Raw genomic sequence first — 25,647 nt, 5'->3', positions numbered from 1 at the left:
CTCGACCCCCCCTCCCCAAAGTCCTGGTCTTGACTAGTACTCAGGTTTGCCAGCTGTCACGCATCTGGCCTGACACTCGGGCTTTCAGACTCTCTCGCTCACGCAAGAAATCTTATGGCAAATCTATATTATTCCATTACAAACCTAAAATTAGCTACATCAAAAGCGTTGGGGTAGTTTCCAAACCCTACAGACTATTTACAAGGTAATAAAACTCTTACATCTACATACATTTAAATACATGTGGATGTGTGTGCAGAGTTGTCTCAAATTGAAAATCTCACTCCAGTTAGCTGATGAAAGTTGGCAATGTTATGCAGGTCTTGGTCTTGAATTGGACTCGATATAGGTAGTCTTGTCCCCATCAGTACTTAATAGTCTTCCAAAAATCCACAGAATGGTGATATGAAATGCCAATGAAAACAACCTTTGTTAAAGAACTTGGATGGAATCAAGCATATCTGTGTATTATTTAACAGATTTATCACTTACAGGTCATAGGAGAAGCGTTTTCTTATATGGAAATCTGCATAAACATGAACGCTTGAATTCCACAAATATTCGTTAGCTGGCTCCTTTCCATAAACATGCCTTTTGTTTGGCTTCTTACTCTTGAGGAAGCTTTTCATGGGTCATTTAATATCTGATATAATGTTCAGCAACAAACATATTCTTGCAATACTGGCCAACAATCCTCAGAAATCAAAGCCATGTAAGATTTACTCTGATAAAATAACATCTCTGCACATTGCGAGACAAACAAATGCATTGAAATTGCAAGTTAATGGCTCAGGGCTGGACACGACAGTGTTCTAAACTTCAGAGTATAAGCTTGAGTATAAAGCAAAAGACAATGACTGCCAAATAAACAAAACAGCCATATTTAACAACCTGAACACACTGAACAAGTTATTCTCATAACATCTGTGTAATAAACTAGGGTTACTTAAGCTCTTCTTAATGTAGCTGAGAATAATGTCTCACAAATAAAGGCATAAGAAAACAATGAATGGCAAACACATGTGAGCCATATGGAGTACCTGGCCATAGCTGAAGGAGGTAATGCAGCACCTCGATGTGCTTCTTGAAGTGCAGGGCACTGGCCAGCTCCTCTGAGTCAATGAAAACCCGCTTGCTATGGCTGGATGCCTCTTGCCTCTGGCTGAGAAGCACCGGACCGAAGCACACGGCCAGATTCTGGCAGGTCATTTTGTTCACCTCGTGGTAAGAGGCCACCAGCTTCAAATGGTCAAGCAGCCTCCGTAAGGTAGCCTGCCATTGACAAGAGACACAATCGAATGAAAATGATTCAAAATCATTTGAAAGTGCTCCACTACCAAAGCAATCACATGTTTACATTTGTATTAGAATTCCTCAAACAATATAATCCAGGAAAATGCCCTAGGCAGACATCTCAACATACACATAAATGATAACACAAATTCACGTATAAATTATACCACTCACGCCAACCACTACTGCCTGCTCTGTCATGTCACTTACCTTCTCGACTTCAGGCAGGATTTCCAGGAGACCGACAGTGTGCTCAGAGTCTGTGTGGTCATTCTCGTTCCCATTGGCACCGATTCGCAGGGGCCTCTTAGCCACAGAGTCAAGAACAGCTTCATACAAATTCTTGGATATCAAGGGGTATGGTAACTCCCGCAGGTAATCCTTTAGAACACCTGGAAGATTCAGGATGACAGATCACACTGACTGGTAGGAAATGTAAAAAAAATCACACCTGCTCCAATACAGTCATTACACTTTCTGGCAGGGCTTACTGCACGCTAACATGTCAAAACTATATTTCTCATTCGGAAAACGGGAGGGCGGATATTTAGAAAACACTAAAAATGATGCCTAGTATTGCAAATAGTGCAGTAAAAACGCAACCTAAATTTTACATCTCACAGACTTTTGTATACTAAGATGCCAGTAATAAATACATTCAGACACTGATCGCTATTTCCAGAATACCAATAAAGCTCCTAAGGAGGTACTGGAATGCCGAAATGAAATCCATTATCACAAAAACTGTTTAGCTATTCCAGGAAAAAGATTAGTGAGAATTTACCTCAAATTCAAATTGTTAAAGATAAACCAAAACCAAATCAACTAAGAGGAGGGTATTTAATGCTTAAACATTTCAACGTGGTTAAGTGATCGAATTCCAAGATCTTCTATCATATTTTCATCTGTTAAATTACCACCTGAGTTTTTATTCCAACCCCTTTTTGCCTTGGTACCCAAATATGTCATTTTAAGGTATGTCTTTCAAAGAGTAAGTATAAAATAAAATGCATCAGATTCCATGTTAAAGGCAGATGAGTCATTAAATGATATAGTATCTTAATCTTCTTGGCATCTTCTACATTCACCCAAAGTGGAAAATAACACCCTTCAATTAATGCCTATAAAACACTTCACATGATACATTTACTGCATTGCAGTACAAAATTATTATTCTTGTTACTTTATTCTCAACTGGGGCTTTATTCCAGTTCTGTATTTCCCCAACGTGCTGCAATTTCCTCATTCACGATACATCATATTCTTTTGACACCCCTTTCCATTGTGAAAATCACAACAGGCTTAAGAACTGGTTTTAGTTTGTATTTAAGTGGGAATATTAACTGTTTTTTATATTGAAAATTCACCAACAAAAGATCTCCCAGTCTGCTATTTTGGTTTTGGAAAAACATTTTTTTTCCAGTGAATGTTGGTTGCTTAGTATAAGAATCTTTAATTCAGTAAATAAAAAAAACAATCTTTCAAATACCAAATGCTAAAACACACAAATGTCATCGTTGGTTGCTGATGCATGTGGTATTGAGAATATGAGAGGTACGTTTCATTCCTACCAATTTTGGTGTCTGAACCTCAATTAGTCATGTCTCAAAAACCATAATCTGATGCTGGCGAAGTTAATATCTAAGTTTTGGCATATATCAGCAGATTTTGAGGTAATTACAAAGGTTTCATTTCAAAACAGGCTTAACACACCTAGGCAAACCTGCGTGAAGGAATACAACAGTGAAGACACTAAATGAAGATTTTACAGTGCATTACTCCAAATACAGTATGTTACTGCTTTACTAAATCTAATGGTGCAGGCAATATTCTTATAAGTAAGAATTCAGGCACCATGTGGACACTTTGGCTGAAATCACAGATCTTTAGTCACACCATTATTTGTTTGAATACAGTCTTGATTTGCATATGAGGTTTAAAAAGGAAATCTGTTATTTAAATAAAAAATAAAATAAAAATAAAATAAAAATATTTATTATAAAATCCAATAAATAATATAAGTAACATGATTATAGATTAAAAAATAAATAATTATAAATAATAATGAATGCGATTAATCGTAATTTTAAAAAATCATTTGATGACCCTATTAACAATCTTTGGTCATACTATTTTTATGGAGTCCCTAATAGCTTTTGCTTCTTCATTTTGAAATGGTGATGTTTTCATCATGTTCATGTTTTAACTATATATTCATATGTATAGACACGTCATACTAATCTAATGCCATCCTTGACACCTTTCCCCTCTCCCACATCACTTAGCTGCTTTGTGCCGGCACCATGGACTGCATAATTACTTCTAGGGGTGCCGACTTATCCAGCCAATTTACAACTGCACTGCACTCATTCACTAAAAGTGAAATCAGCTGCCCTTCCGAAGTCACCTAACGGGTTAACCAGCCCGGAATCACCCCTGCTACTTTTTAGAGCACCTTAGCCCTGACTGTCATCACAAAAGGATGGACAACATCAAGCAGTAAAGGAGGTGTCCCGGCTGGAGGGAGAAGGTAAGCTTTTTGTAAGTGCTCTCAAAGTTCTCTTCCATGACAAGGCAACAGAGAAGCACTGACATCCACAATATAGAATGCAAAAAGAAAGCTACTTCACCCTAACATGCGACAAAAGCTTGACAGGAATCTGTCCGATGGTCTAGTGGGTAGAAACGTAGTCATTTTTATGTACGTTAAGACCCAAGCCATGTTTCCTTGGTCAACCTCATACTTAAAAGTAGTTGCTTTCACCCCCAATGGTTTTCGAAAACAAACGTGGGCTTGTTCTGTCCCCCAGAAGTGACCGGGACATGGGCACACACCCCCCCCCCCCACCTGTGCCCTCCGCCACCGCCTCGCGTGCGATTATGACACCCACGCGATTTGTACCTCTTTGTATCCAGGGGCACCTCCTGGCCAGCCTGGAGTTCAGCTAATCCCCAGTGCATGAGACAAATACCATCTGTGTTTGTTCGGAAACAAAGCGGGCACTTGTTAATGACTTTCCATGTCTTAGCAGGGTGGCGTGTAGCGTGTGGTGATTGCTGAGGCTGGGGGCCCATACCAGCCCCCACTCCTAACTCCAGCCAAAACATTCACCCACCACATAAAAAAGACGCTCTGGAGCTATTTCCGATCAGCACTATTTCTGTCCCATGTCAAACGTCATGCCAATTTTATTATTTTTTTCTTCAGTTTTACTCTGGTCTCTTTTCAGCTTGGCTTTCTGACAGACCTTGATGACTCCTTTCATTCTGAGCCTGTAGTTTGCCTATGGCTTCTTTTTGGGAAAGTAACATCTGCTCTTGAAACCAAAAATTCATGCTTAGAAGAACATTTTTCTCTTCAAATAATAACATGCACACAAATGAGAAATTTCTCATTTTAAAAGCTGATGCCACATGATAGCCTTTACAAGGTAATAGGGGGTCTGTGACACTGATCACTGACTGCCAACTCTTCACCTCCATCGATCCTCTCCATCTGTCTCCCAGATGACTTACACTGAAGCAGAATTTGCTGAAGGCAGATAAGCCTGCAACACTACTACTGAAAGTTACCTCAACCGAGGTGATCAACAACCCTCAATTAAAATGTAGCATATAACCTGACACTTTCAAACCATTTGTGTAATTTTCTAACCACGAATCAGCAGTTTTAATTTGGAAATCGTAATAACACTTCACTAGAAGCAGTCATTTATAATGTAATGATACCTTCATAATACATTATAAGTATATGCTCAGTATAAGAATTAATAAAGCATTATAGCATTTTTATGTATTATAGTGCTGATTATAACACTTCATAAGCTCCAATGAAATTCTTATCTATAATGCATTATAGATGCCTTCAAAATGCATTATAATGGTTCGTATAAGAATTAAGGATGCATTGAACTGTATTATGAAGGTATCTATAGTGTATTATATAGATAAGCGCATTAATAATGCATAATAAACATGGTTATAATGTGTTATGCCTTTTTATAAATATTTATAGCCATGTTTATAAAGCTTTATGAATGCTTTATAATGTGTTGTGAATGTGTTCATAGATTAAGACATGGCATTCATAGAAGGTGCTACCAAAATCATTTTAGAAAGAATGCGCTTTAAGAGTAAGTTGTACCCATACATTGTAACTCTATTTATTTAATATTATACCTATTTAGGCATGCTGTTATTTTGAAGGACCAAATCCATTGACAGTCTGACACAATCTAATCTTTTTACTCAAGCAGATGTTCACTGAAGAAATTAGGGTTATAACCTTTAAAAAAACCATCCTGTGTTCCTAAACCATAAATCCTGTTCCTGAATTGCTAGACCACATATTGCTCCATGAGACAACTTAAAACAGATGAACACACATTTAACATGTTTTACAAGCTCTGGGCTAGACTCTCTTTCCAGATAACTGCCTTCACCATTTGCTGTTTTCGATTAGCCGTATTACGCTGCTTTATTTCTAGGGATTATTAGCTCAGGCAACCTCACCCCCCCCCCCCCCCCCGCCACCCCCTTCCTTGTTTCCCATTCATCTCCAACAGCCCCTCACATCACAGGGTACATTTAGAGAGCTCACAAAAATCGGCTATATATCTATGTTGGTGCCGGATCTTTTTTTCCCAGACTGTTCGACTGTTAATTCTGTTCTTTACTCTGACATGCAGTTTTTTATGGACTGAAGCAGAAATGATACAATTTCAGGTGAAGTCATCCTATTCCCGGATACACTCTCCTGTATCTTTAGTAGACTGCCTGAAACGCCTCAACATCTGAGGATTGTAAACAATTCTGAGTTTGTATTTTGTTTTTGTTAAAACTTCACAGATAAATATCGTCATGTCAGAAAAGGAAAAAAATTGCCCAAAAATTTGCACAGACAAGCACAAGTGCTTTTAAAGGTAATGTCTGTATTCTACAAAACATGTGGTTCATTATTGCTTGGGCCAGTTTGGTTTGGTTATCAGATAAAAAAAGAGCTTTGGGCTGTTGAATAGTTTCAGGTGACCTTGGATGGTCAGAAGAAAGATTGCGTGTCTGAACCTGGAGATAAAAAAGATTTGATAAAGGCAGTACAAGCAGGGTTCATATCGGGACACTTGTAACAAGCCCCGGCAAGGCCTAACATGTAACACGCACACTGGAATGTTTTGTACATAGATAAGACATGTGTTAAGACTGGTACACAACTGTAACTGATAAAGACATTCAACACTGCTAGTCATTCTATTCTCAATTTGAAAAACTAATCACTTTGCTAAAACAAACTACAACAACCACAGGAAACAATTAAAACTGACAATTAAAGTTGTAAGGTAGGGTGCAAACGCAAATATTTGTATTTCTCCAACTACTTGGAAAATTTCACATGTTAACTCTAATTTTGAATGAATTCCCAGAGGTGTCTCACACCCAAGAAAGATAGGGAAATTGTGGATCAGTGGGCAAATTAACGGATCTTTCCAGCCTAATTCCTTCTATTATAATCGTAGATTTTATTTTTAAAAAATGTATAAAGGATTTTAAGACTGAAGTGTGTAACAATGTACAATTTGTCGAAACCTGTGTACACTGCTGAAATGTATGATGTAAATCATTTATTAATTTCAGTTCTGTAGATGAAAACACAAATAGCAATACAACATATTGTATTTTTATATATGAGGATAAATAAATAAATAAATAATATACGTTGTCTTTTTTATTTAATTTCTGTAAAAAGAATTAAGAATAATCCAGTACATTTTGCATGCCAAAAAATCAATCTGCCTTCAAAACGACAGGAGGGGAAGCAGTCCTACCTGTGATGACATTGACGTCAGGGTACAGGTTCTCGGAAAGTTCCACAAGCCGGCTGTCCCTCTCAAAGGCCTCACGCAGCTCCTTCTTCACCGCTGCCGAACCACAGAGGCGATAGAGACCCACCACCTGTCAAAACACACAGCCGGGGTTCAGGCCCAGGTGGAGCAGACAATGCCGAACACCACGCGATATCGAGCAAAGCTACTCATTGAGAAACGCAGCGCTGGCTCGCCAGCATAAATAATCGTAGATGTCGCTTTAAGGCACGTTCCTTTGTCTGTGGGCCTGTACAGTATTTCAGTGATGAACTCGCTGCGATGCTCACACATGTCTATGGCAAAGATAAATGGATTCTCTTTATTTCTCTTCTCTTTATTTTCTTAGGACACAATCTGAACAACTTCCACAATTTGACACGTCGTTAACAGAAAACAATATCCCTACTTTTAACCAATTTTTCCCCATTCGTTTCTGGCTAAGATATAATAAAAACAACATTTCCTTCTGTCGTTTACGACTTTCTGATCTACAGGTGATAAATATTTCAGCATTAGGAAACAATTGCTTATCAGCACTTAAATTGAAGAAAAGGAAGTTCTGCAGTGTTGACAGGTACTTCCTGAGGACGGTTTAGCTGCTTCATAGCAGTGTTTCTCAAACCAGTCCTCTGGGACTCCCAGACAGTCCACGTTTTTACTCCCTCCAAATTCCCTGGGAGTCGGGAGGGAGCAAAAACATGGATTGTCTGGGAGTCTCCAAGGACTGGTTTGAGAAACAACGCTTTATAGCATAATTAGAGGAGCTAAGACCCAAGTAGAAGAGGACTGAGCAACAAGACCTCCATACCCCACACCATCTGAGTGTTTAACTACCAAGGTTTTGGAAGTAACACTGAGGTGAAAGTTATTAATTGTCATCGTTGACACACCACAGCACACAACAATGAAAGGTATCCTCTGTATTTGACCCAAATGTGACATAGCAGAGGATAGCTACTATTTAAAGGTCAGGGGTGGTATCTTGCAGGTTGGGGATTCAAACCAGCAACCTTCCACCCCCGACCACATTTCTCTAACCAAACCGCTTATCCTACTGGGTCGCGGGGGGTCCGGAGCCTATCCCGGAAGCAATGGGCACGAGACAGGGAACAACCCAGGATGGGGGGCCAGCCCATCGCAGGGCACACTCACACACCAGTCACTCACAAATGCACACCTACAGGCAATTTAGCAACTCCAATTAGCCTCAGCATGTTTTTGGACTGTGGGGGGAAACCGGAGTACCCGGAGGAAACCCCACGACGACATGGGGAGAACATGTAAACTCCACACACATGAGACCCAGGCGGAGACTTGAACCCGGGTCCCAGAGGTGTGAGGCAACAGTGCTAACCACTGCACCACCATGCCGCCCCTAGGAGTGATTCACAGGACTCAACATATGCCATGAATCAGAGGCATCTTAAAACATCCGCTACGACCCTAAAGGTTTTGATAAGAAGATCAGGTGCTGTGCATTTAGGCTCATTTTTGTGCTGCCCCACAATCCCGCACGACTGGGGCAGCATGAGTTCAGTTTCCTTTTCTTGCCCAGCTTAAGCATCTAAGCTGGTGTTCAGGGCACACACTATGTTTAAACGCATACCACACATAGGTCCCGAGAAGCTCGCAGACAGAGGCCCAGTCTCTTGACTGAGCGAACATCAAAAGCCGTAACAGCTGCAGGCCTTCCCCGTGTTTTCACAGCAGTCAGGCACACTTCAGACTTTTCACCACTGTGGGACGCGCACCTCGTTTTTAAGAGACTGAAATTAACTCCTGACCCTGATTATATTTTACAAGACATCTTGTTATTTTGCTTTTTTTTTCCCTGAGAAGTTTGTCTGTGCCGGTTGCCTTTGTGACAAGCTCTGTAAATTCCTTCTAATCTTCCGCAGATCTCTTTCTAGCACAGACGCAGCAAAAGGCTCCTTCCCCCTCTATACCCTACCAGTAAAAAGTTTCTGCACACCACAGCTTTTAACCACTTTTCCATTTCTTTCATAAACTGCACATTATTTTATTCATGTTAAGCATTGGAAAGTTGAGTGAACAACTATGAATGAAAATATAAGTGAAATAAAAGAAGTTTCCTTTATAACATGGAAAAAGTATGTACCAGGGCATGTCTGACATCTTACTAACTGGTTGTGTGGTGATGGCATAGTCAAATTCTAGGCTGTCCTTTAACTTTAAATGCACTATGTAACTGTTTCATCCTATGAAACAGACCAATATTTAATGTCTCTTGTAGGAAGAATGCCTTGAATTTTCTCTGCTGTTATAACGGCTAGAGGAGGTTACTTTGATGAATCGATCATATCCTGCATGGTTCCTTGCTAAACCCAACGGTCTCGAATGCCAGGATGGGCTGCCCCGCTAATTAAGGCCAAGCATCAGTGTGAGGGACTCCCCACTTTGCCGGTGCTGAAAGCTTAACGCAGACCCGGAAGAATCAGGGAAAGCCCAAAACAGAGCGGAATAGTGAGGAATAGCATGTGAACTGTGGCCAGACACATTTACTGCTGCAGCCTTGACTTTAATTAGTGAGAAACAAAAGCACAGTCTTACTCTGACTGCAGTAACTTCCAAAAAGAGAAGGGAATGTTAACTGGTGTCAGTGTGCCCATTCTTTGCACGCCTGCCCTGAAAACGGGGCCAAAATACTTTACCACTCCGCACAAAGCAGCAGAATCTAAAGCAGAGATTACTTAGTGCACAATGACTGTGACAGGGCAGAAATACCAGAAGACTGCATCACACATCTTACTGAAAGATCAGAAGACAGTATCACACATCTTACTGAAATTCTCATTTTATATGATTTATACGATCGGGGGCAGTATGTGGCTCAGCCTTTTAGGTTGCTGTGTCTGTTATCGGAAAGTTTGTGTCCTACGATCATCAGAGCAGTTTCAGCATTGGGTCCTTGAGCAAGGATTGTCTAACTCTGCTTTCCGAAAAACGTACGTCACTTTGGAAGAAAAAGGTCTGCTAAATTTAGAAAAAAAAAATTGTACATTTCAAAACAATTAATTACACTTCAAAACTGGTCTATTATGAATCTCAGTCGTGAATTTGTCAGTTTGTCACCTAAAATAAAGATGCTCCCGAGGTTACAATGGAGTTCCGAAAAACCTACCGTAAGGTGAAAATATCGTAAGTCGAAAACCTAACCTCATCAACAAACATCGTAGCCTAGCCTAGCCTACCATAAATATGCTTAGAACACTGACATGAGCCTACAGCTGGGCACAATCATTAACACAAAGCCTATTTTACAATAAATTGTTGAATATTTAGTGAATCATCATACCCATCGCAAAGTCAAAATATCATAACGTATAGTATTTAGTCTAAGTTTCACTACATGCATACATACATGCGACACTCAAAAGCAGAACAAGCATCAGTGTGCACAATCCGACACACCACGGCTGCAAAATTCTTAAAGCTAAAAATATGTCTGGATTTACCTGACACCCCCTCTTCTCGATCTCTGTGATGCACTTGTCAATTAGCACGGGTACCATGCGTCCGACATTCTCCCGCTCCACCACCTTCCACACCTCCACCCCGAACACCTGAGACTCGTGGTCACCGTCGTCAGGCCCATCCAGTGAGTTCTGCCACTGCTCCATTAGGTTGAGCTTCACATAGATGATGCCCCGCGGCTCCAGCTTGACGGCTAGCTGGTGGGCCTTGCTGACCCTGAAGAGTGTGGGCAGCACCACGGTGCCGTGGCAACAGGCTCGGTTCCTGCGTGGAGTGGGCTCCCAGCTGAACACCACCAGCTTGAGGTGCTGAGCATTCTCCAGCTCAATGTTGAAGGTGTGGTCCATGTCCAGGAAGGTGGTTCTGCAGGTAAGCAGGGCTGTGCGGGCCTTGTTGACACAATCCACTTGGATGGCACAGAAGACTTCTCGAGAATCCATGCGGGGTGGTTTCAGGTCCTCGGCCCCGTAGAAGTGCAGGTTCATAAGGCCTGAGATGTACTGCGAGCACTTCGGCTGATCCACAAAGCTATAGTGACGGAAAGCGTCAATGTCCAGTTCGGAGCCGTGCGGCTTCGAGGTGCCGCTCGCTGGGGGCTCCTTGCTCTTCCCTCCTTTACCTTCCCAACCGTGTTTCCCCGACTTGGCTACCAGCTCCGGGGAGTCACCATCACTGAGGTACCCTCCTTTACTGGCAGACTTTGAGCCTTGACTGCTCTTCTTTTTGTAGTTGTTCTGCGTGGAAACACTGCTGTCTAAGTGGTAGCGGGAAATGACGTTTCTGCTAGCTGCTGTCTGGCCGCCCCTGGATGGGCGGCATGGGGGACACTGGCTAGGGTCTACGCCATGGCTCAGTTTGGGACCCGGGTGTCGTGACTCTGCCTGGTTTACCGTGGAGGCTCCCTTCACACTCAGCTTCCTGCTCAGTTCTGGAAGCTTCCGCATCCTTATGGAGAGCTTCCTCACTGTGCGTGGAGACCTGATCTTTTCTGGGAAAGACCAGTTGATGGAACCTCCCTTCTTTGTGGGGTTGGGGCTTGACGGAGGTGAAAAACCAGACCCGGACCCTTCAGTGGTATCTAGATGGAACAAAAAGACATGAAATACAAATGTTTGTGTAAACACACGTTAAGGTTACTTGCACAATAGTACATATTAGCCTGCATTTTAAAATGATCGATTTGTATTTAATTATTAAATGCTAGCTAAAAATCCATATGATAAAAATAGAAAAGTATGATATATGATCTGACATGGCTCAGCCAAGGACACCTCAGGTAAGTCATTAGCTATAAATATATACATATAATATATAAAAAGATTTTCTACTCTAAGACTCAGACACTGCCCTCAAAATAACCTCAGTTGAATCCATATTCTGTTAGAACAAGTGAACAAGTAAATTATTCACTTCCCACAAACCTCCAGGCCAGACAGCTTTTGTTCTAAGTACGTCAGGCTGAAACCACCTACACTGACTTGCTTTAACACTCCAACATGGCATGCGACCAGTTTGATGACTGTTGTGTATTTTTTTCAATGAGAATGAGAAATTCCTCCTACTATCTCAGGAGACGGTCTGTTAAAACAAACACAATGCAGACAGTCTTTTACAGCGTTAACGGGATTTCCGCCAGCATTCATTTGTTACTTATCTTACAGACAGAATAAGATAAGTTGATTCAGGCCCAAACCCAGAAAAAATTGTTCTATAGACTCTCCCATTTTGTTACGTACATATGGTCACTGTCTGGTGAAAACAACAACTACTTTAAGACGATTGTGACTTTTTAGAATAGATGGAATATGCCCATTCTTCTCTGGAAAATGTAATCTACTGATAGCATATAACATCTAATTGGCCAATGGAAAGCTGTTTTATTAAGGCATCTATTTAACTAGTATTTATGTTTGTATTACTTAACATTTGTATTCATGATGGTCATTCATATTGATTACTCTATATTGCTACTTTTAACAACTTAGCGTTGACAGCTAAATAGCTACCCAACTAACATCATTGTTAATTGTGAATATAAAGTGAGATTAGTTTGTATCTTGTTGATACTGGCATATTTGCCTTGCTGACAACAATCCACGTAAGTCCACATAAATCATTCCCTGACAGCTGCGCAAAGATTTTTGGTGCTAAGGGTGTGTCACTATATCATTTACGGTTTATTTTGTAAAGTAGTGTCTGAGAAAATGCTTTTTTTCACTCTGCAGAACTGATGGATTTTGTAGAAATGTGTTTTTCATCTGTCAGCGACAAGTGTGGAATATTTTAATTATGACAGGGTCTTGCGTGAAGGTTAGGCCGATTCAAGTGGCCTTCAAACTGTCTGACCATGGTGTATCTTGTCACTAAATGCCAAATAGTTTCCAAACGTTCATTCAAATAGCAACTTGAGTATAATTCCACTTCAGTTTTTGTTTGGAGATGCAGTTTCTCTGTACTTCTAAAACAAAGAGTGATTCTGTTGCTTCTTTGCTGCTCTGTGCAGAGCCACGGACTGGCAGAGGGGCCAGCTCTATTTTCAGAGTGCCTGCTGAGCTATTCTGGCAGGAGGGCCGGCACAGACCAGGGACAAAGGCACCCCTTGTCCTGCAAAGCACAGCCCCGTCCAAGGAAGGGGGTGTCCTGCAGAATTCCCTAATAACCACGGCCGTGTTTAGTCCCCTTCTTTCATGAATATTTCCTTTTCACTATTCCTGCCAGCAATTTGCACAGATTATAAAAGAGGAAGCTGGTGGAGATATGCTCCCCAGATCCCAGCAGTGGGCTATTTAAGCGAGTAACAGTGAGCAAGCACAGCGGAAAATTCCAGATAACATCTGTGGGTAGGGACTTCGGGAACCCATGATTTTAAGGTACTGGCTGTCCAGCGTAGTGGTTCTGGTACTGGTAGACTAAAGTTTAGTCTTTTTCATTTCTCTTCAGGTTGACTATAACTTTAGTTCTAAGATAGTTTAGACAGATTAAAACGGTTCCAGTAACATCATAATTTCTTTAAGTGTGTGCTTAATAGCTTGGCTAATTTGAAAACTTATACAGAGCAGTCCAGGACCAAAGTTAAAGTCCAGCTAACAGGGAACGCTGCCAAAATTTTAGCTATCGTTATGTCAAGGTCTTCTCAAAGTTGGCAGAGAATGTCCTTACTGTTACGTTAATAGAACGTTATTTCCACGGCTTACATTTTAACAAAGGTTCTGCCAAGGTAAGCGTGATAAAATTATTACTTTAACATGCTCTCAATGGAATTTAAAAATATATAATATTACTTAATAAATAGCGTTCTATGTGTAAACTACAAATGCACCATACAGCCACAAACCCATAAACTTTGTAGTATAAAGCAATAACGTTATCCTTCATTTGCATTTATTTTATTAGTCTAAGCAGTAGTAGTGGCACTGGGATAAGGTTCTGGGAACTTCAGGAAAACTGAGCCCAGTTTCTCAAAGCCTTCTTAACGCTTAACACTTTTTGACGTGTTAAGAAGGCTTCGATAAACCAGGCCCTAGGCACTCTGAACATTTCCACATTTCCATACCTTAACTGAAATCTTCGGTAAACGTTCCAAGAACAAAAAGTTGTTAGCGGGGGGTTACTAATAGATTACAGTATGCCCAGTGTACCGATGTTTTGGTTACTGCTGAGTTTTCACAGCCTTCATCTGATTGACTTTCCATATATTTTGAGTTCTGAATCTCTGTTTAGTTTTCCAAACAACAGTTCAGGAAACTATGACTGTACAGCTCATGTACTCAGTAGCGAAAATGGAAACAGGAAATCGGATTGAAACACAACTCCCTCACCCGACGATCCTTTGCAAAAGCTTGAAACACAACCCAAGGTATGTCAGAACTGCTAGGCTGTGTTTTCCTCAATGAAACCCTGACCCCCCCCAATCCCCCCCCCAGGCACCCTGCTTCTGATAACCCACACAAAACATTAGCCATTAAGCCCCTGATAGTATTTACAAGGACCAGAATGAACAAGGTTTGTGAAAGGCCAAGGTTTCTGACAGGCATGCCAGTCAAAGTATGGCCTTGTCCTCCAACTGGAAATGCAGTTTTGGGGTAAATAAAAGGACATGGTGTAGCCTCAAATATAAAACATAATAAGAATAATATAATAGCATTTAAAAATAATCAGAAGCCACATTAATACCAGTTTTTCAGCTCTCTTTCCTGCAAAGGAAAAGATGTTTGGCAAGTATGCTTAGGAATGCTAATTAAAGGTCTTTAAATGTAGTAAAAAATTAAAAAATTGCAATGTCCTGTACATTGCTCAGGTATAAGTCCTACAGGTTTACAAAACCTCATAACATTATAAACAATGTGAACAGCAGTCACTCTGTCTGTGCATTCGTCACCTTCATTTAGCCTGACGGCTCAGATCGCATCCCAAAGGATTATGGATGTTTTAATGGTTTCAGGGAGTCGGTAACATGTCAGTCAAAGCCCATCAACGTGACAGCAAAGCAAATTACATAAAATGCGGATTACTCTAAGAACTTTTACCTGGCCCATACTCCTACATGTACACAGTAAAAGGGCTTTCCTAAAATATTATTACTGATTGCACTATTCAGCCTTTAAGAATCACCACAATGCTGTCACTGCCAAGGATTTACAAAATGAATTTGGAAATCAAAGCAACAAATCAGCATCACAGTAGTTTAAGATTCATAAAGGATATGCATCTAATTACATATTATCCACAATAGAATGTTTAAATAGGAAAGTTTAAAATAAATAAAAATAATAATAAAAAAAAAACACTTATGTTTAGGGTTAATGCTAATTATCTAACAAACTGCTTGGCCTTATTGCCTTAAGCAACAGAGCGATGAAATCTTCTTGTGCTTATATTAAACATATCTGACAAATAATATTAATAATAATAATAATAATAATAATAGATGTTATTTGTAACACACTTTACATTTAAAATAAATCTCAAAGTGCCACAAACTAAATCATCCTAAAAAAAAAAAAGCTAAATATAAATATTTCCCTGAAAACAAATCACCACCAACTGGTATATCAACATGTTTTCTTTAGATCTCTATCAGTACAAGCCAAGGGCACATTTGGTATGTCTGATTACATCAGCAATAACATCTGCATATTTATTTGCAACTCTTATGTGGAGAAAAAAGTGAATTATTCTTCAAATGTAGTTATCAAATATAGTATTTACTTGTAATATTTTTGAGCACAAAATGTGATACACAAAATATCTTAAGCATACCTGAAGGAATCCATAAATAATTAAACATAAAAGATGTAGTAGCCTGAACTAGAATACTGTAATCTCCACATTATGAAAACAGATTTACTGTTTCGAGTCAATGGAAAGCATGCATCGGATCACATGAGGACTGAGTTTTGCTTCTCAATGCTGTAATGTTTGATGAGGAAGCTTGAATTTAGGTCAGTGACAGTCTTGGGGATTGAGTGATTTTTGGAAATTTGCTCTTAAATAAAAAAAGAAAAATGAGTTTCCTTATAACAAACATACAGTCTGTCCTCTTCTCTTAATGCAACAAAATGTGACAAACATTCTGCATATTTCCAAAAACATAGTCAAACTTATAAATATAGTAATTGTTTCGGTTCTTAACATAACTGCATTTATGACAAGCTATCGAGAAGTGACATATTATCTAAATGATTTATGAGACATATTCCAAGCTAATTTAAAATTGTCATACCAATACAAATTTATATTATTTATAATGTATGGTTTATTTGGATAAGCTCCGGACCCCCCGCAACCCAGTAGGATAAGCGGTTTGGAAAATGGATGGATGGATGGTTTATTTGGTGTTTGGTATAAAATGGCATGAATGCCTATTGCAAATTGACTCCTCTTATTATTGGCAATAGTAAGAATGCAGAGTCACACCGTACCTAGAGCTGTGATCCGGGCCGTGGGCCTCTCTTCTGATGCCTTGCACACAAACATCTGCCTGTGCAGCTGTGCAGGCTCACTGGAATGTACGGCATTCATGTGACCCGCCGCACTTCCCAGGCCACCCTGCCACTCCTCTGTGCCTTCCGGACTGGTCGGAGATGGCCCCCGAATCCTGCCCGCATCCCCGCCACTCGGTGTGCCTCGAGGGACCTGCGGTTCTGACCCGGGGAGTGCCTGTGGCCGTACCGCCGGGTCACAGGACAGGTCCAGCTCCTCATCCTCGGGAATGGGGTTATACCAGATCTCTCCTTCATCATCTGCATCGTTCTCCTCAGCTGGGTCTACAGACCTGGGCTGGGGGGTGCTCGCATCCTGGCTCACCGTGGTGTGAGCTGGCTGCAGACAAGGCTGTTTGCAGAGGCCCAGTGATGGTGCTGTGAGGCTTGTCCTGTGGGCCTCGGATAAAGTGCTAGCAGATTTAGCCGCCCGGGCTACATCCTCCTCTCCCAGCATGCTATCCTCAGTGGCAGCACTCTTCACTGAACTCTGCTGCAGCCAGTTACGTTTCTTGGACACAGTGATGGTGTTTAGCGGAGGCTCATTCGGTCTCACCTCCACGGTGGCTGTGATGGAGCTGTGGACATTTTCAATGAGAGCTGAAAGAGAAACCATTCAAGTCTTCAAACAAGAAAAGGACTATTCTCAATGATCAATTTCATGGCCCCCACTTTGAGCATTAATCATAAGGCAAGAAGCATTAAGAAACACCCAGGCAAAAGCATATTACTCAATAAAAAAACAAAGCCGATAAAAATATCATTAAGTATTATTCAATTAAATTTTTGTATAAAGCATTTCCATAACAACATTGTCTGAAAGTGCTTTACAATACACCTGCCCAAAGCCCCCAGAGACTAAAACCAGAGGCAATAGTGGCAGGAAAAACTCCCTCGTAGGAAGAAACCTTGGGAGGAACCAGACTCAAAGAGAGAGCCCATTCTCCCTGGGTCTGTGATGCATCTTATTTAACGTGAGCTTATATTTACAAATTTTTATACTTTTGCCTGGAAATGTACTTTATGCTTTTTACCTCGTGCACTGCATTTGTATCATGAAACACATAATTCATTAATTAATAAAGAGAGCTAACATAATTTACCGATAAAACAAACATAATAGCCTTCAGACCCTCTTGAGCTAACTAACTCGTAACTACAGAATGAATAATTTTGTGAATAAATATTGTTCGTGTATTATATTTGCATGTATAATACGTAGAGATTTTTCCATATTCTCTGAGGTTACACATTTTGAGCATAGCTTCTTTTACAGCTACTAACCGGCTTTTGTTTAAAAGCATTTTTAAACCATAATAAGAAGCTTAATTTTGACAGGCAAATAATTACAGTGAACTGATAGGACAGAACTATATGTTTTGCATGATGGCCTGAAAAAAATATCGTACAGGGACCTGTTTTTGTTTTGTTGCTTTTCATCTTAACCAAACAAAAACTTCCAATTACAGGTTGCAGGGCTGCGGCGCATCTTGCCAGCGCAATTTTGCGGGGATGGCTTCCTGGCTGAGGAAATGTGTGAACTCCAAAACAACCGGGGTCAAGCACAGGAAGCTGTGTCAACTCCGAAGTCCACATTCGTAATAAAAGCTAAAAGGAAGGTAGCAGAAGGACAGGATTAAAGACAACGAATGCAGAAAGGCCAGATTACACTGTTTCGCACATGCTACATGTAGGCCTAATCGTATGCCTAAATATCCCCCTTTACATCGAGCTAATGTCTTTGCAAGACGGGAAAGCAGTCTGCTACAGACGCCAATATGCCTAAATCGTTTTTTAAACTATAGTTGTGAAACCATCTAATCCTTAAAATGGATGATTTGTTTATGGACATGAAACTGAAATGCTAACTGTCAACCTATAACACATTTAAGTCAAAAGATATTTAGTGTAACCAGGTTCCGAAAGTATAAGGTATTAAAATCATCATGCCTACAAACATCATAATTACTAAAGCCATAAGATTCCCTAACTAGACGATGTCACAATATAGGATGTATGATGGGGAAAGAGTAGAGCCTTAATATTTTTCTTCGCACTGGGGTGTCAACGAGGCAAGACGTTCAAAATGTGAAGGAGCTTCAGACAGCATAAATAATGTGTTTTAGAAAAAAAATTATATAAGCAAGAAAAGGCAAGAGCCCGACAGGCTCAGACGGGTAAGAGCAGAGCCTCTCTGGGTATATGCCCGCTTTCAGACCACTTCCTCCTTGAGTTAATGATTAGTTCCTTTTCCTAACGGAAACAAATTTTACAGATCATGCATGACTACAACAGATATTTGCATAAGTGTTACCTGTCTGTGCCATAAAAGCCTAACATTCTGTTCAAAATAAAATATTTTGCCCCCAATACAGTAAAGAAACAAGATGTGACTCCGAGTAAAAGCACTCAGATTCAAAGTTCATTTAATGCACAACTGAGGAAAAAACATATGCTTATCGCATGACCTACTATCAGGGTGTTTTTTTCTTTAGTTTAAAGTGGTTTTAGACATGTGTAAATATTACGACGAGTGTGTGTGTGTACAGATGTAGGACAAGTCTCTTATTGTTTTAAATTTCACCATTTGGAGACAGGTTTCAAAATGTCTGGCTGATATAGTTATTTCACAGGAAAAATATTTACTCCATGAACAGCATAGTGTTCCCTGATTAAACAATACTACAACTACGGAACACAAGTCATTCTCTAGCACAGCCAGGGGCCATGTCACCTGCTCTGTCCAAACACCTCACACCTACCCACAATTAGGGCTCATAGGGTGTCATTTCCAAAATTCAAAACATGACAGATTTTCATCGTCATGTGATTAAAACGGCTCATTTGGCTTCGGCTGCGCTGATCTGCCATCAGAATCACGTAGGAGGAAGTGAAGACCTCTAAACTAAGGTTTTCACAGCATACCAGGAGCGTGTTCTCACCTGCAAAACATTCCAGTAAAGATTTACTACCATCCACTCCTCCTTTTCACATTCAGAAGAAGATAAACAAATGCGCGACTACGCGTAAGTCACCACGTTTAAATATCATGCGGTGCCAAAACTTTTGCTTTATTTCAGTTCACCATTACAGTTAAACATATCCACTAATATAAAGGCAAACTTAAAGAAACTGGCTACTTTGCATGCTGAAAGTAAAAATGGAAATATATTACCGATATATGCCATTAAAACCAATTATGGTGGTTTTTTAAAACACGAGTCTTGGGGCAAAATAAAAAACTAAAGCAGTGAAAGGAGAACTTCCAGAAACTGAATAAAAACATGTCTAAGCAGAAATATTCCTTGACCCACCCATCCATCTTATATCCTCTCATCCTGAGCAGGGTGTCAGGAACACAAAAATTCATTCTTTACAATAAGTCATTAAACTGATAGAAGCTAATTAAAATGGCTTATACAGTCATTGCTTATTCTCAGTGATAATCTGTTAAAATTGCAGTCATGGCTATAAATAGTTTTTCTGTGGTTAGATGCTTGGCAAAGGGAAATATCTTTCTCCAAGGATTGCTTAATCAGAACACGGCTCAAAGTTAACAATGCTTGATATGAATATAAGGTTTTGATTGTTTTGGCTGTTGTCTGAATTCATACACATTAAAACACCATGTATATGATGAAATATTTTCCTAAGGAAAAAAGGGTCTTTCGCTTTCTTGAAACCCTGAAGCTGCCAAGAAGTCATTTTGAAGCTGTTATTTCAGATGAAATGCTTCGGAATTTAGGCTTCTATAGAATCTAGCTCTAATAAACCGGAAAATACAGGACATACAGAAATCAGACAATTTCTCAAGATGGTATAATGGCATGCTATTACATGCTAATATTACTGTTGCTGTGTTTTTTTTAATGACTTGCAATGGTGAAACGTAGGTGTTCAAGCTAAATATTAACATGTGTAACATTTATAAGGATATAGTTGTGTTTTTTGCATAAACAGTTAGACAGTAACCACCCTTAACTTTAAAAATACCAGTCCACCTACTCCGCAAAAAACAAAAAAAAGGATTGGCTTCATTTTGTAGCTTTGCAATGCATAGTTAGACATTGAGTGCAGTCCCTCTCGAGTCTTTACTGTAGATATCCTGTACTTTTCCTGTACTTTCCCGCACTTACCCAGCATAGCATTCTGTGGGTGTTAATAAAGGGCCTACTTATGAAGATGAGACGACTGCCTGTCATCATACTGAACTTTGGAAAAAAAAATGGCTTTTATACCCACGCCTGAGATTATAATGCAACAGATGTCCCAGGTAATGCATAATTCGAAAGAATGTTCAGTCTTACTGATGCAGCATGTCCCTGCAATAACTCAACACATTAACGCTTCCTGAAGCAGAAAGTGAAGAAAAAGGCAACAGATGCCATTACATTTCTGACATCTGTTGCAAACTTGCTTATAATATTTGGATTCTTAAAACAGTTTTATCATAAGTAAGGCTGGTAAAATCTAACTATATCTCGCGTATGTGTCAGACCGTCTGCAAAGGTACGTGTTTGGTATCCTGGGGGTCTCGTGTCGCTCTGCGAGTTACTATGCCGTGCTCATGACCAGAAGGTCGCTGCTAAAAATCTCAGTGGCAGCAGTCCGATTTTACGGCTGAGCGCCTGAGCGCCTGAGCAGGGCCCTCAACCCCCCCCCCCCCCCCCCCCCCCCAAAAAAAAAATATTCCAGGAACCATATGACTGCGTTCTCAAAACAATTGTCACTTTGGATAAAAGTGACTGCTAAATAAATAAATATCCTCCTGGACATTAAAAAAAATCACCCACTCTTAACAAGGAGTAGCATTCAATGTTGTTTTCATTTTAATCAAAAAGAATAGTATCTATGCTGTTTAAGTATTACTGCAGTCGTCTTCTACAATATGGAGAAAAAAATAAATATTTCCATCAAAGCAAGTTCACACATAGACTGATGTTACTTAAAGTTGTGTGAGACCCCTGGAAATGAGGGGTCCTTTCACTCTGCCTTTTGCACTGATGCTGAATGGTTGTATTTTTATTAATACATTTTACGTCCATTTTTTTATGAAACTTCAACAGCTGCTGGAAAACAAAACTCTTGAGTTTAGATTTGCATGTTTCTTGTGCTGCTTTTCTGTTTCCCACATAGAAACCAGGCAATGTCACTCATCATCTTAGTATATTAACTCAGCGTTAGACGCGACTTAATGATTATCTGAGCAGTGGCAGAGCCAGGGGGAGTGCAGGGTGGCACTGGTCCCCACTGAAATCTGATCACCATAGCCCCCCACCCACCCCAAGTGCCCCCTCCCAACCCCCAAAATTTTCATTGGTTCTGAGTGCTGTCAGTCATCAAACAACCTTATTTGACTCAAACGGGGAAACTACGGGTTAAATCACATTTTCACAGAAATAAATCCACCCAGCGCATACTTCTGATTTCATAGTACAGGGACCGAAAAAGGAAGAATTACAAATAATTTCATAAGTATATTTTTCCAATAAAACAGCACACAACCACAGAAATGTACTTATTTCAAATGTAATTATGTCAATTATGTCAAATTTCCACTTTCTTCCTTCCAACAGCATTTTTTGTCCTACCCAAGCTTAATATGTAAATCACAAGAAGTTGATAACCAACAAGACGGTTAAGTCATTTACTAGCAAGTCAGAAAGTCTTGTTGACAAGAATGCCTTCACCTTTTTAGAGTAAAGTTCAACCACAAGAGATTTTAGCTACATTTCTAGATCTTTTGTTTCATCCAGTGGATAATGAATAGAAAATAGCTGGGGTAAAGCACTGAGGTAACAAATCAGCCTAAAATCTACCCAGACAATTTTAACGCTTCAAAGAAGTAGCTTTACGTGACTTGTTGCCAGTATTCAATTCCAATTACAAATGTTTTTATATGCCTCAAAAATCCATTCACAATCCTAAGTCGACATGCTCATCAAATTAAAGTATTTCATTCAAAACTATATGAATCGAATGATAAAGTGAACAAAAAACAAAGCAGGACAAATTAAATATCAAACTAACAATCTGATTCATAAAGAAATTTTATTCAGTCCTAAAGCTGATAACTCAAGCTGGAAACTGATCTTGGCTCAGACACCGTTCATATCAATGGATATTAGACACCGAGCAAGACATAAAGACATACAGCAAAACAGTAATGCAAGACAAACACAAAACAACAACAAAAAACAATACACAGCAAATCTCGTGCATCTTCAGCAGTCAGCTGAAGCTTGAACGGCATAAGCAGACACTCAGAACCTGAAAACGTGGTGCACTGTGAGAAAGCACCTCAGTTTGAACAGCAAAGCAGAACATTACTGATCATATTAACCAATTTTCTGTTGTACACATCATACTGTAATGTAAAATACCAAAAACAAAACTGGCGTAGAATGACGCATTTTTATGTTTTATTTTCCTTTTAAATCAATTCTGGCTCTATCTATGCATATGCTGAGATTATTATGAGATTTTCAATATTCAAGTATTTTCTTAGATTATTCTAACTGTTAGGTTTAGCACGCTCAGTAGCTTTTACATTCTTAAATTATATGTTTCATGATACAAATACAATTGAGTCCAACATCTGGAATCTGCACAAATAAATAATAATGATAAAAACCCATAACACACCAGACTTTTGGCAAATGAGTGTGTTAGTATCTATCTAGCTAGAGGGCAACTGTCACCAGACACCCAAAGAATGTTAAATGGCTCTACATTAGTGAGAAGAAGAAAGGTCCCACCACCGCTTATGGGGACAGCAAAGATCTGAGATCAATCCACCCCTTTGCTTTCAATCCATGAGAGGGACACCAGATGGAACATTAATGAGGGATGCCAAGATTCATGGGTCTAAGAGAAGGTGGATCCTTGACCACGCTGGGCAGCATGCCTACCTGACTGCTGTGGTACTCTTTTTCTGCCTTGCATTCTGGTCGTCTGGGTGCTGGATTTTGTCCTGTTTGAAAACCCCTGGCCAGACTGTGAACTAGAGGCACCATGGACACAGGGGGACGAACCCGTGAGGCGCTGCCTCATCTCTGAGGACAGCATGCGTCCTTTGTGCATCCATTCCTGCATCTTGTTGACTGTCACCCCGTGGGGCTTAGCGGAGACCCCCTGGGCCCTGCTTAAATCACGTCTGCTGCTATGACATATTGACTTTTCCTTATGTCCATCCATTGTAGACGCCATGCCCAATTCCTCACAGTCGCGGATAACACAAATTTGGGAAGCAAGGCTTTTGGTGCACGACAGACTTACGGGGTACTCGATTGCGCTATCACTTACAGACCTCTGAAGAAGTGGCCTCGTTTCTGTAGCTGAGAAGCTCTCATAGCTCTTGCTGATTAGGGAAATCTTGAAACACGGCTCGTGAGTTTTAACTGAATTCAGTATTAAAGAATCTGTGTCTGACAGCTGCTGAGGACTGTTTTTTCCGGAAGACCATGCGTCACTATCTATGACCTTTGCAGAGGACTGTGAACAAACACTGTCCTGAGAGTGACTAGAGGCGCTCGTCTGGCCAGCGAATCCATTGACCACTACTGGACAATCAAAACGAATATCCTGCATTGCATTTATTAGTAAATTGTAGGCTTCTTTCAACTGGATCGTAAGTCTATCAGTTTCTAGTGCACTGCCGCAGTTTCTGACTTCAGACTGACAAGAACTTCTTCCATCGTTAATTTCAATGTTTTGAGAGTCAGATTCATAAAAAGGCAGATTTTCATTATCATAGTAATCGTCGTCTTCGCTGTCTAACGAATGGCGTTGGGCTCCATCTCTAACGCACTGGGGACGATCGTTCCCATCGCATATCTCCAGTTCGGTGGGGAAAAACGCAGTATTTTGAAAACTTATTTTATTCTCCCTGGTGGGTTCAGGTGAACTCCCGTAACTTTCTATATTTCTTATCAAAATGTGTTCCTCTACTTTATCACGATCAAACTGATACACCCCAGGAGCCTGAAACCGACAGGTCTGCGTCTCATTATTAACATCGTCTGTCCGCATACCGGCATTGTTTCTCACCACAAAGGCATCGATAAAGCCCCTTCCCTGGCAGGGGATCAGTAAATCATCTTCACAGCTTTTATTCCTCGAAAAAGCTTCGTCTCTGCCTGTCACTTTAACATCTGCACGCACAGTTTTACTGTTTTCAGTGAATTTTTCACACGTCCCAAATCCTATAGAGTCCCCAAGTGAATACTTTCGGACGGGGACAGCGTGCTGATTCTGTCCCCGACTCCCAAAGCAATCGGGTCGCACTTGTCCGGCGAAATTAAGCTCCTGCCTATTAAACCCCGCCGCATTTTTGACGCTCTCCCTTGCCGAAGTTTGCCTTTGATCTCGGACCCCCAGGAGCTCCTCATTAACTCTTAGGTTTTCACCGGCCCGATCATTCCCCAGTCTGAAGCTAATGTCCATGAAAGCCCCGTACTGGGACACTTCATTGGTAATCATTGTATTCTCACGCACTAAACCCATGTCGCTATTATTAAATCCCCCGTAAAAAACGCTCGCCTCACCCCACATAGTGTCGGGCATATCACTTAACTCAGGTATAATTATTGTTCGCTGCTTCTGCTCCTTTCGTTTTGGCGAAAGTTCGTCTTTACCTTCTCTGCCCCCGTTAGCCGAAAGGCTGAATCCGCCAACTGCGCTCCCCTTCTTGGATTTCTTCCCCCGGAGTTTTGCTAGTATGGTCCTCCGCAGAGGATCGGCCATTCCTCTCTTTTTCTCCTGCCCCCCCTCCCCGTCCGCCTGTCCGCTTTCAGCAGATGCGCTCGAGGGGGCCGAAGCGATTCGTAACTCCTCCGACTGAAAGCCCGCAGCGGTCCGCGAACAGTCCCATTCTGGGCGGCCAGCGCTCCGCTTAGATCGCTTACCAGCGCTCACCCCCGTCTCCTTTCTGCCTCGCACACATGGCTCGCTTTGCTCTGCCCCCGCTCACTTGCCTTTGCTCTGCTCCTGTCTCTCCCCCTCCTTCTCCCCCTCCT

General features: G+C 40.7%; 1 protein-coding gene across 5 annotated transcripts in view; it reads right to left on the bottom strand.

Annotated features, from left to right (window-relative positions):
• Positions 1-25,647, bottom strand: part of LOC125727401 (rho GTPase-activating protein SYDE2-like) — a 31,834-nt gene extending 6,187 nt beyond the window's left edge. Inside the window, exons 1-7 of one of the 5 annotated variants that reach the window (XM_049004074.1) lie at positions 25,267-25,368; positions 18,046-18,238; positions 16,571-17,230; positions 10,631-11,727; positions 7,116-7,242; positions 1,504-1,685; positions 1,041-1,272 (exon numbers count right to left, since the gene is read on the bottom strand). In XM_049004074.1, coding sequence (XP_048860031.1) covers positions 1,041-1,272; positions 1,504-1,685; positions 7,116-7,242; positions 10,631-11,727; positions 16,571-17,230; positions 18,046-18,226 — 2,479 coding nt within the window. In that variant the 5' untranslated portion in view covers positions 18,227-18,238; positions 25,267-25,368. Of the gene's footprint in view, positions 1-1,040; positions 1,273-1,503; positions 1,686-7,115; positions 7,243-10,630; positions 11,728-16,570; positions 17,231-18,045; positions 18,239-23,541 lie in introns of all 5 variants that reach the window. The other 4 variants (XM_049004076.1, XM_049004075.1, XM_049004073.1 and 1 more) reach the window with 4 other exon arrangements.

The sequence above is a fragment of the Brienomyrus brachyistius genome, unplaced genomic scaffold (genome assembly GCF_023856365.1).
Source record: "Brienomyrus brachyistius isolate T26 unplaced genomic scaffold, BBRACH_0.4 scaffold96, whole genome shotgun sequence".
Classification (NCBI taxonomy): domain Eukaryota; kingdom Metazoa; phylum Chordata; class Actinopteri; order Osteoglossiformes; family Mormyridae; genus Brienomyrus; species Brienomyrus brachyistius.
Note: the sequence above shows the minus strand (reverse complement) of the source record. Positions and strands in the feature narration are given on the sequence as shown.